The sequence below is a fragment of the Parasteatoda tepidariorum genome, chromosome 5 (genome assembly GCF_043381705.1).
Source record: "Parasteatoda tepidariorum isolate YZ-2023 chromosome 5, CAS_Ptep_4.0, whole genome shotgun sequence".
NCBI lineage: Eukaryota > Metazoa > Arthropoda > Arachnida > Araneae > Theridiidae > Parasteatoda > Parasteatoda tepidariorum.
Window position 1 is genome coordinate 57,717,380 of NC_092208.1, and position 16,471 is coordinate 57,733,850.

A 16,471-nucleotide genomic window follows, 5' to 3' on the forward strand; every position below is an offset into this window, starting at 1 on the left:
TCTATAATTATTTACTACCATTAGTTTTATGAAGCAAAATATATTAAATATTTATTTTCAACAAGTGATATAATCTAAATAGTAATGACAGAACATCTTAAAAATATTATCATATAATTTTTTTAAAAACTCAAATATTAACCTATTTAGCTCAAAAACCTATAGACTTAATAAAATAAATAATATTTATGTATTGATAAACATAATATTATCATAAAACTATAATATTAAAGATTAATTTTCGTAGTTGCAATAAAAATACAGAAATAAATCAGCTTCTTAAAAAAAAAAAAAATTTAAATATTTTAATCATTGCAATTAGTGAATTTCGTAGAGGCTTAAAACGATATAAAATTACGGCAAAATTAGCTAGTCTCTCAAGATTAGTTTATGACAAAATTAGCTTCTAGCTGACTTATCTTTACAACCATGTGATTCATTCGCAAAAAAAATTAAATAAAAATAATTTTAAAAAAAAAACTTATGATTAAAAATTAGTTTTTCAATTAATCTTATAAAAGCTTCAGAAAATAGATATAAACAATATATTAATTTATAAGTTTGGAATCACTAAACGACTATTCTACTAAGTAATTAAGATTGATTAAANAAAAAAAAAAAAAAAAAAAAAAAAAAAAAAAAAAAAAAAAAAAAAAAAAAAAAAAAAAAAAAAAAAAAAAAAAAAAAAAAAAACAGATTTTTTTATTTTATATGCTAGATTAAAAATATTAAAATAAAAATGCTTCCTAACATAAAATCTAGAGATAATAATTTCAGTTCAAGCAGTATTAAAATTAATAAAATTTATAATGCTTTCTCTTTTTTTTAAAAAAAAAGTGTGAATTAATCAAAATAATACACTGCACAAAAAAGAAGTGGCAAAAAAAATCCTAAGCACATAACTTTTGGTACCCAATTAATTACTTTAAAAAATAAAATTTTATTTGCGATCATCATTTTAATGGTTATGCTTTTGTATCACTTAACGGATTAGCTATTCAATATAATAGTAAAAGAAGAAAAAATTTGGCTTTCGACAATTTTCCTTAAAAAAATTTTAAACTCATCTATAATTTTTTATTAAAAAATCAACCATGAAAACAATTATTAATACAAGTATTCATGTGTAACAATATTATATTAACATTTGCAAAAATATTAATTTTCATTTTTATAAGAGTCCAATTTATTAAATTTAATATTAGTTCATATTTATAAAAACTTAATCCATTCTTACACGATTACACTAATTTTCTAACAATTTTGGGATCAGAAAATTTGGCTAAAATATTTATCGCAAAATATAATACCGCATATTACTATTCAGTAACCAATCTTCTGATATTAAAAAAACTCGAAAGTTAACTAATTTCAAATTTTAAAAAAAAAACCACAAAGAAAACTAAATTTTTAAAAAAGTCTATTTGTGGTACATTTATGCATGCGATCAAAGTAAAATAATCACTGTCAACAATTCTCTTTTAAAAGATACATAACTAACCTTAACAAAGTATTACTTTAAAATGTGCACGGATTCAGATAAGTGTTAAATTTTTAAGGTCCTTAAATTTCAATTTTATGAAGCTTCACAGTTTGTTTTATGCTCATAAAATTGGTCATATATGTTGCTTAATTAGAGGAGTAAAGTAGTTGAAGGAGATAAATAGGGAGATTTGTAAAATGATTGACTTTAGAGTCTGTCTTACATACAAATATTTCTTATTGTGACACTGAGTCTTTATATCTTACTTGAATATTCTTAAAAATACTACACATTAAAATCTGACAGTGCATTTTTATTATTAAAATCCGACAGTCTGAATTAACGACAGTTGATATTACCTACCCTCGCAATCAAACTACACTCTTAATAAAATAAAAAAAATAATGACTTTTGTTATGTAATTACATTGGATTAATGGTTTGCAAGCTAATGTACCAATAATGGAACATGGATTTTGAGTTATTTAATGAGCAAATAAAGTCCTATGAGCAAATATTTTTCACACAAATTTAAAATCAACATTATGAAGAGTTTTTTATTTTAGTTTGCTTCCACTTTCATAATTATTTATTTTTTTATTAATTTCAGAAATTTGGTATAATTTGCTAATTTTTCTTCCTCTTGTTATAATATTTAACCGAAAATCGGATTTTTAAAAGACGACTACAAGCCTTACGAAATTTTAAAACGATAATAAAATCACCTGCCTGGCATCAAGTTCAGAATTTTATTTTAAAATTTTGAAGTTAAAATATTATTTTAAAATTAACCGTTCCAATTTTGGGACATTGGCATTTTAAGAATTCTATTTTTAGATTTCTTGCGATAATTTGAGTTATGCTGTGGGAATTTAATTCAATTGAAACTATAACAGTTGTTTAGGAAAAATAATGAAGAATATTAAAGCAAATGAAGCAACAACAAAAGATCCAGGAACAAGTTCAAATAATAAAAATAAATGAAAGCTCTATTACCAAGTCGAACAAGAAAGGGTGAAATTAGATCAGCCTAAAGAACTAAAAAAGCTTGTAACAATTCTGCAAAATTGTCCTGAACTCATGAATGGTGCTCTGAATAATATATTTTATAAACTATTCCTGAAGAATATATAGAATATCTTGACAATATATAATTTTAAGCTTAACTAAAAGTGCAAACTATTAATGCATTTCCAAATGAATATTTTTCAGTTTTTCAGCTTCTAAGTGGACATCATTCTATTCTCGTTCAAGATATAAAAATGAATGCAGCTAAAGTAATCATAACCATATGACAACAACATCCTAATACACAGTCAGTAAAAAGTGCTTCTGCCAATTCAATTATTCCAACAATTGAATATTGTTAAAAACACACTAAAAAAATTTCACTCAAATATTTATGATTTCTCAGTCTTTATATGCTCTTTAGTAGTGAACTTACAAATTTCAAGTTAATTGGATAATTCTCTCTTAATCTGGCATTTAATTGGTAAAAATTAATAGTATAAGATTGTAACAAGTTTCATCAAGTAACAATTTAAGGAATAGAATACCTGCAAGTGACGTAGTGTGGTTATCGCGATCCTGATTGATTATTGAAATGTAGCATTTGTTTACATTAGCAACTATTCCTTCCATCGTATTTCAAGTAAACCAAGCTGTTATAGTATCAATTCTCTTAAGTGAAAAATTCCATGTTTTTACACAAAGATTCTTCAAAAAAAATTTTTATTATTTTACCATATATTTCTTACTTAACACAAAGACAGGCAGGGAGCCATGCAGAACATAAATAAACTAATTATGCATCGAGTTGCCATACAAAACAAAAATATATCATAGATACTATAAGATACATAAACAAATAATAAATCTAAGTTAAGTAAAAGATGTAGACGACAAAGAACTATATTTCACTAAATTCAATGTGCAATACGGTACTATATTTAATTAACTTATCATTAATTACATTCTAACTTATGTAGAGAAACTTAGCTAAACTTTAATACGCCCTTTTGATGATAAAGATTAGTTGGCACTGACATCATAGGTCACATGTGTGAGTATTCGTAATTTTTTTTTCTTCATGTGCAAGTACCGAATTCTCAAAAGTCATAACTAGTAAAAAAAGGTGCATTTCATATTTTTTAAAAAAATTTATCACTTTTTAGTAGTTCTATAAAATATTTAACAGTTAATTATATATAGCTGATAAATATTAATTCAAAAATGCATGAAATATGCTGAATTATTTATCATAGTTAGAAATGTACTGGCTTTTACTAATATATATACTTATAAAAAACTGAATTACTTGAGACCATTCTCTTGCTTTTTGTGTCATAATGGTGATGTCATTTTCTTGACACCATAAAGCTCCCATGAATGCTCCAATACTCACTCCACCCACCATATCAATCGGTATACCAGCCTCTCGAAGAGCTTTAATAGTTCCGACATGAGCAGCACCTCTGCAATGGATAACATTGTTTAAAAAATTCAATGAAGAATAAATTAAATTTTGATCAATTTATGAGCATAAAGTTCTTAATCAACTTTCGTCAAACAAAGCTGAGTATATTGATAGGAAATAAAGTTTAAACACTCTAAATGAAATGTTTCTTAAGCAGGATGATCCGTAATACCATTGACAACCATAAGTAAATAGCCTTTGGATGGTCTTAATCACATGATATATTTCGGTTATAAAAGCTTAAACTTTGAAATATTCACTAATTTATTAGCAAGTTGAAGGTGAGTTTAAATTTGGGGTAAAAACTCTTTAATATTTAAAAAATAAAAACTGATATTTGATTAAGTTTTTTAAAAAATAAAAATTATACAACAGTTTATTTTACATTATCATAAATAAACCAATAAATTGTCAAAAAAAGCAAAAGGATGAAATTATAATATAGCACACTTATTTTTTTTAATGAAATAACAAACAAAATCTAGTTCATATATTATAGCTTATGAAAAAGGGCAACAGCTCTATCAGGAGATCTTCAAACTTTCACCTACGGACCAAAATTAGTCAGGCAGCATCACCAATCTGGTTAGCTGAGAATCAAAATGTTTTTAGAAACGTTTAAAACAGACTAAAATCCATAAAAAATTAACAATTTTACTCAATTAATGCTTTAGGTCCATTAATAATGCATCCAATGGTAAGGTTTTGACCTTAGGAACATAGCAGAGCAGTTAGTGTGGCCCAAAGGTTAGAAAAATTTGGACACTCTGCTTGTGACATACCATACATGAATGAAGAAAACGAGTTTATCAAAACAAGATTAATTTCTAGGTTTTATTTCTAGGTACAACTTTATGCCACACGGTTATACATCTTCCCAAAAACACTTTTCACAACACAGATTATTAGGATTGCACAAAGATAATCCATGAGAAGAAGGTTGAGCTTTGTGCTATAGATCAATAAAGCTAAATAACATGAAAAAAGTACAAATAATACCAAACTTATAAACGTATTAACCATACACAAACTATTTATCGTTTCTGTTCATAATATAGAACCTTCAGTGTCTGAACACAGAATGCAGGTTTGAACAGATTCTGTGTTTAGACACTGATGAAGATCCAGTATAAATTTTAAAAAATCAATATTTTTGACCATATTTGTAAAAGTACAAATGTCATATTTGCAATAGTAAATATTGGTTCAAGTAATAGAAGGATATTTTTCATTCACCTAGGGATTTTAAAGCTTTTAAAAACTGAAGCATGCACATTAATACTGAGAATAAACCAAATTAAACTTTAACCCACTGACGGTTCTGCACGGAAAAAGTCGCATTTTAACCTGCAGTCTTCTCTGCATAGCAAAACCGGTTTTTCCATGTTAATAGATAGTTGAATAGTGTATAGGGGAGAAACATTCTCCCAAATTTACCCATTTGCTTAACCGCCAGCGGGTTAAGTAACAATTAAAACCACGAGTCACAATTTTCAAGTATATTGATTTACCTTGCACCACCACCACCAAGCACAAGTCCAAATGAAGTACCTGTCAGGAAGCGAGCAAGTCTTGCAAAATCAGAATGAATGTTAGGAGGAGCTTGCATTTGCTTATTGTACAATTCACACTGCAAAATAATTAAACATAGCTAATTTCTAACAAAATATACAAAATTACTAAAAATAAAATGCAAATGACACCTGATTATTTTTACAATTTGTTTTAATGATGACTTTATCATAAAGGGTATAAGAGTATATATAGGAAATTATCTTTACAGATTGTTAAGATTATTTAAATTATATTAGCTTCCTTTAAAGTTTTACAATTATTGATGTAAAAGCAACAATAAGATACAGTTAACATGAATTAGTAAAACCATGGTTCTTAAAATTTCTCATTATCCAAAAATGTGGAAATTATTTGAAAAATTAAATCTCACATAATCAAACTTAACAAAAAGAATATAGATAATTCATTATTTTGACTCATATCTGCCAAGTTTAATTTTTTCTACGAAAGATACTTTCCAGTGGTAACCAGTTTTATGTTTACTCTGGGTTTGAAAAATTTAATTTAAAACTATTTTAACCACTACAACATAAAAAATTTAAAAAACATCTATAAGAACCCAAAAAATTATGTCTCATATAAGCAAACGACTAACAGAATTTAAAGAATTTACTAATAACTTCAATATTTATACTTTGTTTTTCAACTACCATTATCAAAAAACTTTAGCGAGAATAGTATAAGTTAGCAGCTATGTTGGTTATATTACCTCTAAATAATTTGAGCCGTGGATTAACTCTAAGAGACTAGGATTAAAATATTAAAATCACTTATTACAAAAAAGTTATTCTGATGGATTATTGATCAACTGATTCAATAATAAGTGGTTGCACTGCAAAAAACTGAACTGAAATTACTTACACATATACAGGTATGAAACAGAAATATTAAATAACTCTGACATAAAAAAATAAACAAATAAAAAAAGGGTAAAAGGATCACTAAGGTGCCTTGGGGGAAAAATTTAATAATCACTATTACACTACAAATTTTTTATTTTTTGTGAAAATATACAAAGAAATGCCAGTGAAAAATAAAAAGCTAATTAAAGATATTTGAGAAACATAACACACCGGATAAAAAATAGAATAAATTATGATTGATACAACATTGAAATAAATTAGTGCATTTTTTATATTCTATAACATTAGTTTTCTTTCCGAAAAATTAATGAAACACTGAAATAAATTAGTGCATTATTTATATTTAAGTATTATTTTTCTTTCTGCAAAAAACATCCAGAAAAAAATTCTTAGTGCACTGGTTCTAGAAAGGCTTGAATATCATCACTGTTTGTGTCCTCCCAGATATTAAAAAACAAAAATTCTTTTTATTTAAAATACATTATCAACATACGTACAAACACCCGCTATTTAACCAATTTTTAACGGATGTTGGAATCACTAGCTTATTGCTGAGGTCTGAATCCTCTTTCCAAGCACCTGCCCAGGGCAGGAGGGTTTCTTGCAGTTAACTTTAAATCCATAACATTACCGAAATATGAACGTGTTTTTCAATAATGTACAGAAAAGTAGGGATGGAAAAAATAGTGATTTGGCCAAGTAGCCAAATACCAAATATTGAGCCTAAAAAATTCACCCAATACCGAATATTTGGAGGTCTAAATAGCAATTTTTTTTAAATCATTAATAAATATTTTTTCATAGAAATAAGTTCAGTAATTTACCAAAAATAATCAAATTTTTGCTATATGAGATGAAAAAAAAGCTACAATATAAGTATTTAAGATTATTAAGATAATTAGATATTAAGGTAAGTAGAAATAATTAAGATAAATAAAAAACCAAATAACTGCAATTAAACGAAAAAAACATTGTAAAGTTGAGAAAAAGAAAAATAGGAATAGAAAAAAAATCCTTTTAATTCTCAAAACAAAACTTTAATGCTAAGAATAATAGTTCCCGGAACAAAAGCATCCATAAAACGTGAAAAAAGATATAGTTTATCAGCAACGCTTTCAAAAATGCCACCCTATCATACTAACGCCCATAAAAAGAGATTATATACAAAATCAAAACAAAAAAATAATCAATCTCAATTTTTGAAAGAAAATTTTACATTTTAACATCTCAGTTTTCTAATTACCATATTTTCAAGTGCAGAAAAAAAAAAGTCTCATAAGAACTCATAATAAAAAAAAGAGTAAAAAAAAATATTTTTTGAAAAAGAAAAAGCTAGATAGAAAATAAAACAAAAATTGTTCTCAATTTTTGAAGAAAAATGTAATGCTAAAAATCTCAACTTCATTTTCCCCCTTGCCGTATTTTTAGAAAAAGGTGACCATTAAAGAATAGCATTCATTACAAAGGTTTCTTAAGTTTTGTCTCATAATAAAAACGGCAATAAAAGAAAAGTTAATAAAAAAAGCAAAAGAGAATTAAAAAAAATTTTCTAATTTCTGAAATATAAGTTTAATGTTGAGAATCACTGTTTTCTGTGTTACCGGTTACCTGTCTTACCATACAGGAAAAAAGTGACAGTAAAAGAATTAAGTCTATTAGAAATGCACTGCCTAAATACTTCACTATAAAAAAGGGGGAAATAAAATAACAAAAAAATTCTCAATTCTTGAAACAAACAGTGTTGAAAAAACAATGATATTTACTTGCCTGAATAAAAATTGACAGTACAAAACTCATGGTTCAGTATAAAGTAATCTAGTTTTAATTCATCCAATTTTGCTTACCATTTGTCTTTTAGAACATAAATTAACATGTTTTAAAACCAAACAAAACTATATGAAAAAATATATAGTAAAAAATAAGATTTTAGTTTATTCTTTATTAAATCTATTCTAATTCCTAAAAAAAATTTTGTCAAAAAATACTTTGCCCAATATTTGACCAAAAATTTGGAGAAAGGGCTAAAGAGGCCAAATAATTGTCAATTATTCCTTAAATCAGTACTGAAAATTGGTTACAATTGATGGAAAAATGCATTACCGTTTTGGCAAAAGACTTTTTTGAGAACATCCTCTTGCTACACCTTATATGATGATGAGAAGAGCACCAGGATCTCATATTGAGCCACATAACAGTATTTCGAGGCTTAATTCTATCATCTCTGTGCAACAAAACAAGCTCTTTTTGAGTCCTGATAGCAAAGTGCTCCAATTCTTTTTCCATCTATGAAATAAAAAAATAATTACAGCAATTTTGAAAAAAAAATGCTTGATTGCAAAAAGAGGAAGAAAAATTTGATTTTAAATGGCTAAAACTAATAAAATCTGAACTTTGTATAACATTAAAGGAAGCAAAGTTTATTAATGCTTTTGGTGAAAAAGCTATAGAAAACTCAAAAATAAATAGCTGAAAATGTTCATGAAACTTTTTATATTTAAGAACTGCTAATAAGCATCTTTTAATATGCTTAATAGCTTTATACCAATATGTGTTCATTGTTGTTTATTGTCTTTTGTTTGTTGTAAGGTGTTTTGAGATTAGATAAGTATACATACAAAAAAATGTATATAAAATATTTATAACAAATGCATGCTATAAACTAAGAAAATAGTTCGCCCAAATACAAACAAAGTTTTTAAGTTAAAATGGAAAAATTAATTTAAATCCTTTTTTTTATAGCAATTAACTAATAAGCCTCGTGTATATTCCTAATGTGAAGATCTTGAAAATTATACCTCATTTTTGTAATGTTTTAGAAACCTCATTATTTAAAATCATAGGTATGTAATTTCAATCTTTTCTGAAAATAAGCATAAATAAACAGCAATTGTAAAAATTAAGCTATTTGTAGTAGTTTCAACACAAAATCATAAAGAATTCTGTGAAGAAACACAACTTTAAACATCATTATTTAATATTTAAAGTTATAGACCAAAAAGAAACAATTTTTATAAAGCAGATTTATACTCTGATAAATAGTATTAAAGGCCCATATTTAATTAAGGCTAACTGCTGGAAATCAATGCTAGAAATCAAGTTAAATTAATTAAGAACTGTAAAAAAGTATCTTCACTAATATTTGAATGTACTAAGAATAACCAGGATTTTAAAAAAGGAAATTTTCAAAATACTATCATAGTGTATGAAAACTCGACAAAACTATAACTTCATGAATTATTTAGTAGTTAATTTTAAAGTTCAAGGGAAAAAACTAGATTATTTTTTTTTATTTTAGAACAACATCTAATTTTAAACTTTGGAATATAGAATAAGGAAACTTACATCACCAATTTCAGGTTCATGATCTGCTAAAGCTACAATAAGAATACAGTCAGCCTGCCTTATACATCTTTGTGTCCATGTTGAAAAATAAGTATCACATTGATACAAAACTACTTTGTGCTGATCTTCTTGTTGTCCTAACCAGTTACAGAGTCTATACTCATTAGCACTAAAAATAAAAACATGAATGAGAACATAGAATAACATATATTTTTGATCTAATCAGATTTTTCATCTTGTGATCAAATTTTGATGATAAAATCTTAATGATTCAAGGGTCATAACTTAATATACTAATTATTTCAAACAATGTTTTTAAGTTATGAAACTGAGCATAAAAGTTTACATTCTCTGAAAAAAATTTTCAGACAAATTTCAGAAACAATTGAGAATCTGAAAAAAAAAATTTAGGCAAACAATTAGGATATGAAAGGTAGTTGCTGTAAAATATGGAACAAGTAGTTCAATCTAATTTAACTAAGTACATAATTATAAAACTTAATTATAAAGCTTGTAAGTTATTGCTGATTATGATGTTTTGTACTTTGTTAAATTTTTGAAGAGTTTATTTCATTTCTTAGAATTGTGTTTCATCTGGAATATACTGACTGGTTATTGTGTGATTTGCTGTTTTTATTTTGTTGTGTGTTTTTGGGAGCTTTAGCGATAAAGTTAGCATTATGCTTTCATAATAGTTATATATTTTATCAGAATTTCAAATATAGACATTAATTATTGCGGATTTTTTCTTTTCTTTAGTAATGCATCCAGTTATGTGTCATTGGCCGGTACCTAGTCACGTGTCTTTCACAGCTCCCAGTAAGGGACAGCTCATTCTTTCTCCAAATTGCTTGCATTATATATTGTTTCTTCTTGTTAGGCACAACATTCTATTTGCTTTTTGAATTTCAGTAGCTTTGTTTTATTTTTTTCAATTAGTATTAGTTACCAAATTATTGTTAAAAATGAGTTTGCTGTGTAAAAACTAGAAATTTGTGTATACTTAACTATCTTAAATTTTAAGCAAAAAATTACCAAGTTTCTTTTCATGATAAAAGTATATATGTGCTTTTTATCCATAGGATATAAATAATGATAGACAAAAATATTTTTCACAATTATTTTTTCAAAGATTTTGACTTATTTTAAATTGATAGCATAAAAAAAGGAATGATAAAGTTAAAGAATCTCTTGAACTTTCTGTTTTTTAAGACCCATAATTATAAATCTTGCTTATTCACCAACACAATTATAAAATTAGGTTATTTCTTATGCAAAATGATTTTTTAATAATTATTCGCTATTTCATTATTTATTTTATAATAATAAAAACTTTAGCATAAACTCTACAAAATCATTGTTTTACACGTAGGACAATTTTATATTCTTCTGCACAATATAATTTTAAATAAAAAAAATTAAGACTAAGAAATTTGGAAAAATACATTTCAAACATTGAAATTTCAAAAAAGTCCTATTTTTAAATTTTTATTTCAGAGAAACTATTTCAAAACTACCGTAACATCACATAATGACCAATAAGTTCTTCAAAGTAACTTAAAATAAAATCAATTTTAAATACAGAATTTGTGAGCATTACTTAATCAAACAATAATTATAAATTTAATCTTTTTTTAAAGACATCTCATTTAAAAAATATTTTAACAACAGTATATCAATATAAATGGCATTCATTTATTTTAAAAAGTACAAACCTTAACAGAGCAGTTGGGCCTAATGTTTTCATAACTATGTCAGAAGTAAGTCTTACTGTTGGCCCTAAGAGATAATTTAAATTTTAAAATAAATAAAACAGTGCAAATGCAACTTAAAGAAAAAAAATTTTGAATTTTTAGAATTTATTTCTTGAACTTTTAAAATCAAAAAAAAAAGATACACAAAACATCAGCAACTTTATTTAATAATAAAAAAAGACAGATTTGAAAAAAAACTTTAAATTTAAAAAAATAGATATTAAATTAAAAATAAAACAAACCTCCCTAAAAATTCAGAACAAATTACGAGTTAAAACTATTAATAAATTTAACTCTTTTAGAACAAAGATATAATAAGATCCATGCTAATTTAATTTTAAAAAAATTTAAAACTGTTTTATTCCTTGTGGTTGTTAGCAACAAGAATAAATTTAAAGCTTGGAAGAAAAAATATCTTTTTTTTTTTCAAATTTCTTTTATTATGTTAGATAATTTCAAACTAACAAAAACAAAAAAAAAAACAAAANCTAACTTTAAAAAAAAAATAAAGAAACAACTATAACAATTTTGCATAAAATTTTAAAAACATAGCCCACAGAAATAAATATTTACCAACAGCAGTTAAAGCGTGATAGAGTTCGAGAGTAAAATATGTTAAAGGAACTTCATCTGACACTGACAGAATAGCAACTGTAGCAAAGTTTGATCCGGTTGGTCTAGAATCCATAGTCAAAGCCTTGTCACCTATATGAGAAAAAATCTCCTTTTAAAAGATAGAAAATTAAGCCCTTTTTACAAATCCTGAATAAAAAAAAGCAACATTAAAGGCTTTTAAAAATTTAAATAAAAAATAAGCACCATTAAGAACATTTTAAAACTGATAGGCATCCTGATTATGTATAAAATATACTACACTCCTGCAAATTTCAAAACATATGTATTTTATGAAGTTTATAAATTTTTCTGTAACGGCTAATTTCATGCAACAAAAGTAATATTTCAACTCACTTGGCTCAACAAAAAAAGCTAGGATAGTTTATATCTTTTATCATTCAAATCAAATTTCATGAATTTAAGTTTCAAAAAAACTTTGGATGCATCAAAATTAATTTTTTTTAATTTAATTTAGTTCTTTTTTTTCTTCTTTGAATTTTAATATTTTATGTCAACTTTTTGAATTCTTTAACTCTCACTTCAGATGTCTTCTCAACCATTATTCAGTTAACATGCATGAATAATAGTTTAGCAAACATAATACAAATTTACAAACCTCAAGCCTTTCTGCTACTCTGCACAATTTTATTTTCCAAGGTTGTAAGTTAAAGATGGGGATGGATGGGGAAGATGCTCGATATATTTGAAACAATTGGGTACTTGTACTTCAAAAAGATCATGGAAACCCACACATATGACCAATGACATCAGCAGCAGCTGATAAGCGAAATGGCATGTTAAAGTTGAGCCAAGTTTCTCCACACAAGTTAGAATTTTAATTAACGCGTAGTTAAAATTAAATGCAGTGCTATATCTTACAGCCAATTTGTTGAAATTATATTCTTTCTTGCCTACGTCTTTTATTTGACTTAGATTTATCATTTGTTAATGTATTTTATTGTAACCGTAATAGAATTTTGTTTTCGGTACCTGGCAACTTTGATGCATAATTAGTTTATTTATATTCCACATGGCCTTGTGCCTGTTTTTGTGCTAAGTATGAAGTATATAGTGAAAGAATCAAAATCTTTGTGGAAGAATCTAGAATGTGTCATTTAAGGGAACTGAAACTTGATGGGATTTGCTTACTCTCAGCTATTCTTCAAGACTTTTATTAAGTTCATATCTTCCCAAACAATATTACTTTCCAAAACTTTCAAGATCATGTTTCAAAATGACAAAAAATCTGCTTATTACTAACTACAGAGTGCATTTAATTAGGAGAAAACGATATCCTGCTGAAAGCACTTTGCTTAATTTGCAAGCTTAAATTTGATATTTAATCTCAAGAGGAGGACAAGCAAAAGCTATAAATTATACGTAAAATTTAGCCACAGTATATTAAATTTGGCCTGAGCTTTAAACAGCTAGAAGATAAGTAAAGGCTTTTTTCGGATTTAGAAACTGTTATAGTCAAAATCAGTGTGTCTCTACCCATTTCAGTGTTTTATCATGGACCGCTAAGGTTAGTGATTTGAACTATTGGCATTAATTTTTACATTTGCAAAAGTGGGGTACTTAAAAAAAAAATTATTAGTTTGTTTCTGATTATTCATGCACCCTCAATATATTTTCAACCTAAACGTAATCAAAATAAATAAAATTTATATTAATTCTAACATTAATCCATGGACTAGAAGTTTAGAAATAATAATCTAAATGACATATTCTTAAACAAACGGAAACGGAGCATACTTTTTTTTTCCAAGTTCTGTTTCGTTTTTATATGAAATAAATTTTGTAATAAAGAATAGTTTGAAGAACATAAGATAATATTACTTTTTTCCTTCGCTTTAATGAAGAAAAAAAGTGTTTGTAGATAATTCAAAATTTTAATTTCAAAACTTTTCCCCCAATTTAGACTGAAATTTGATTGTATATAACATTAATACAATTCAAAACACTATTCTCCTTATTTTTGCTTCCCTAATATTGATATTAAAAAACAATTCTTACCCTATATTTATCCCAAAAATTATCTTTTTTAGAATAATGATAATAAATCCAGAAAAAGCTTAAAAGAAAAAAAGCTCTTTGGTCTTAAAAAAAACTTTACATAAATCAACATAGCCGAGAAATGTTTAAATAATAATCAGTTGCATATAACTAGACAATATGTAATGCTCAACCATAAATAAAGAAAATAGAAAAATGAGTAACAAAGCCAAAATGTAGAATTAAAAGCTAAATAATATAGAAAATGAGATAAAACGAACTATATAATAAGATTCTGATTTCAATCAAGCATTAAAGAACTTCATAATTACNATTATATATCCGCCCTTGAACAGACGAACCAATTTTTGGATTTACGACTACTAAAGTTCAACTCCGTAGTCTTGTAATTTTGAACCAATTCAGAAGACAAGGAAACTCCTGGATCAGTACCCTAAGAGGTATTGATTTGCTATGGGAACATGGAGGACTTTGTGACCCGACAGATTTAACATGCACCAATCACCATTTATTACATGGGGAGTATTAGACTGGCTAGGATCAAACACACGACTCCATGGATATGGACCCAGCCCCCTACCAACCAAGCTATCTGGTCTTTTTAACATTTTAAAATATGCACAATTTTTAATTTTAATAATTAGATAAATACACACAAGCAAGCGAAGTGCCATCTCAAGATTTGATATGCTATTATGTATAATAGATACTATACTCCTGCAAAATTCATAACATATGTATTTTATGAAGTTTATAAATTTTTCTATAACAGCCAATTTCATGCTTCAAAAATAATATTTCAACTCAATTGGCCCAATGAAAAGATTGGATGGTTTATATCTTTCATCAATCAAATCAAATTTCATGAATTTAAGTTTTAAAAAATTTTTTGATGCATAAAAAGTAATTTTTTATTTTATTTATTTATTTTATCTTCAAGAATTAAAAGATTACGGATACCCATACATGTGACCTTTGATGTCAGTACTAGCTGATAAGCAAAATGGTATATTAAAGTTGAGCTAAGTTTCTTCACACAAGTTAAAATATTAATTAACGTTAAGTTAATTAAAGACAGTACATCGAATTTGTTGAAATAGAATTTTTTCTCATCTACGTCTTTTACCTGACTTAGATTTATCATTTGTTTATGTATTTATAGTAACTATGATATATTTTTGTTTTCTGTACCTGGCAACTTCGATGCATAATTAGTTTATTTATATTCCACATGGCCTCGTGCCTGCTTTTGTGTTAAGCAAGAAATATATAATGAAAGAATCGAAGTCTTTGTGAAAGAATATAGAATGCGTCATTTAAGGGAACTAATACTTGATGGGCTTTGCTTACTCTCTGCTATTCTTCAAGGCAAGTTCATTTCTTCCCAAACAATATTACTTTCCAAAACTTCCACAATCATGTTTCAAAATGATGAAAAATCTGCTTATTACTAACAACAGATTGCATTTAATTGAAAGAAAACAATATCTGGCTGAAAGCACTTTGCATAATTTGCAAATGTGATAGTTGATCTCAAGAGGAGGACAAGCAAAAGCTATAAATTATATATAAAATTTAGCAACAGTATATTAAATTTTGCCTCTGTTTTAAACAACTAGAAGATAAGTAAAGGCTATTTCGGACTTAAAAAACTGTCATTGTCTAAATCAGTGTTTCTCTACCCATTTCAGTGTTTTATCATGGATTGCTAAGGTTAGTGATTTGAACTATTGGCATTAATTTTAACATTTGCAAAAGTGTGAGACTTAAACAATTTTTTGATTAGTTTGTTTCTGATCATTCATGCACTCTCAATATATTTTCAACCTAAATGTAATCAAAATAAATAAAACTTATATTAATTCTAACATTAATCCATGGACTAGAAGTTGAGAAATATTAATCTAAATGACATATTCTTAAACAAACAGAAATGGAGAATTTTTTTTTTCAAGTTCTGTTTTGTTTTTAGGTGAAATAAATTTTGTAATAAAGAATAGTTTGAAGAAGGTAGATAACTTTATTTTTTTCCTTCTTTTTAATGATAAAAAGTGCTTGCTGAGAATTCAAACTTTTAATTTCAAAATTTTTTCCCCAATTTCTGTAAAATTTGAGGAACTGAAATTTGATTGTATTAATACAATTACAAACACTTTTCTCCTTATTTTTGCTTCCCCAATATTGATATTAAAAAAAATCATTACCTTATATTTATCCCAAAAATTATCTGTTTTAGATTAATGAGAATAAATCAAGAAAAATCTTAAAAGGAAAAAAGCTTTTTGCTTTTAAAAAAAAATTTACATAAATCAACAAAGCAGAGAAATGCTTAAATAATAATCAGTTGC

The 16,471-nt window shown here is 26.1% G+C and overlaps 2 protein-coding genes across 2 annotated transcripts in view; one reads left to right on the plus strand and one right to left on the minus strand.

Annotated features, from left to right (window-relative positions):
- The window catches only part of LOC107437395 (uncharacterized), a 548,903-nt gene that overhangs the window by 403,838 nt on the left and 128,594 nt on the right, over positions 1-16,471 (plus strand). The window lies entirely within an intron of this gene.
- Positions 1-16,471, minus strand: part of LOC107445599 (patatin like phospholipase domain containing sws) — a 54,472-nt gene that overhangs the window by 17,385 nt on the left and 20,616 nt on the right. The window contains exons 20-25 of the mRNA XM_071181488.1: positions 12,066-12,197; positions 11,454-11,517; positions 9,739-9,907; positions 8,497-8,679; positions 5,470-5,588; positions 3,800-3,956 (exon numbers count right to left, since the gene is read on the minus strand). Coding sequence (XP_071037589.1) covers positions 3,800-3,956; positions 5,470-5,588; positions 8,497-8,679; positions 9,739-9,907; positions 11,454-11,517; positions 12,066-12,197 — 824 coding nt within the window. The remainder of the gene's footprint in view (positions 1-3,799; positions 3,957-5,469; positions 5,589-8,496; positions 8,680-9,738; positions 9,908-11,453; positions 11,518-12,065; positions 12,198-16,471) is intronic.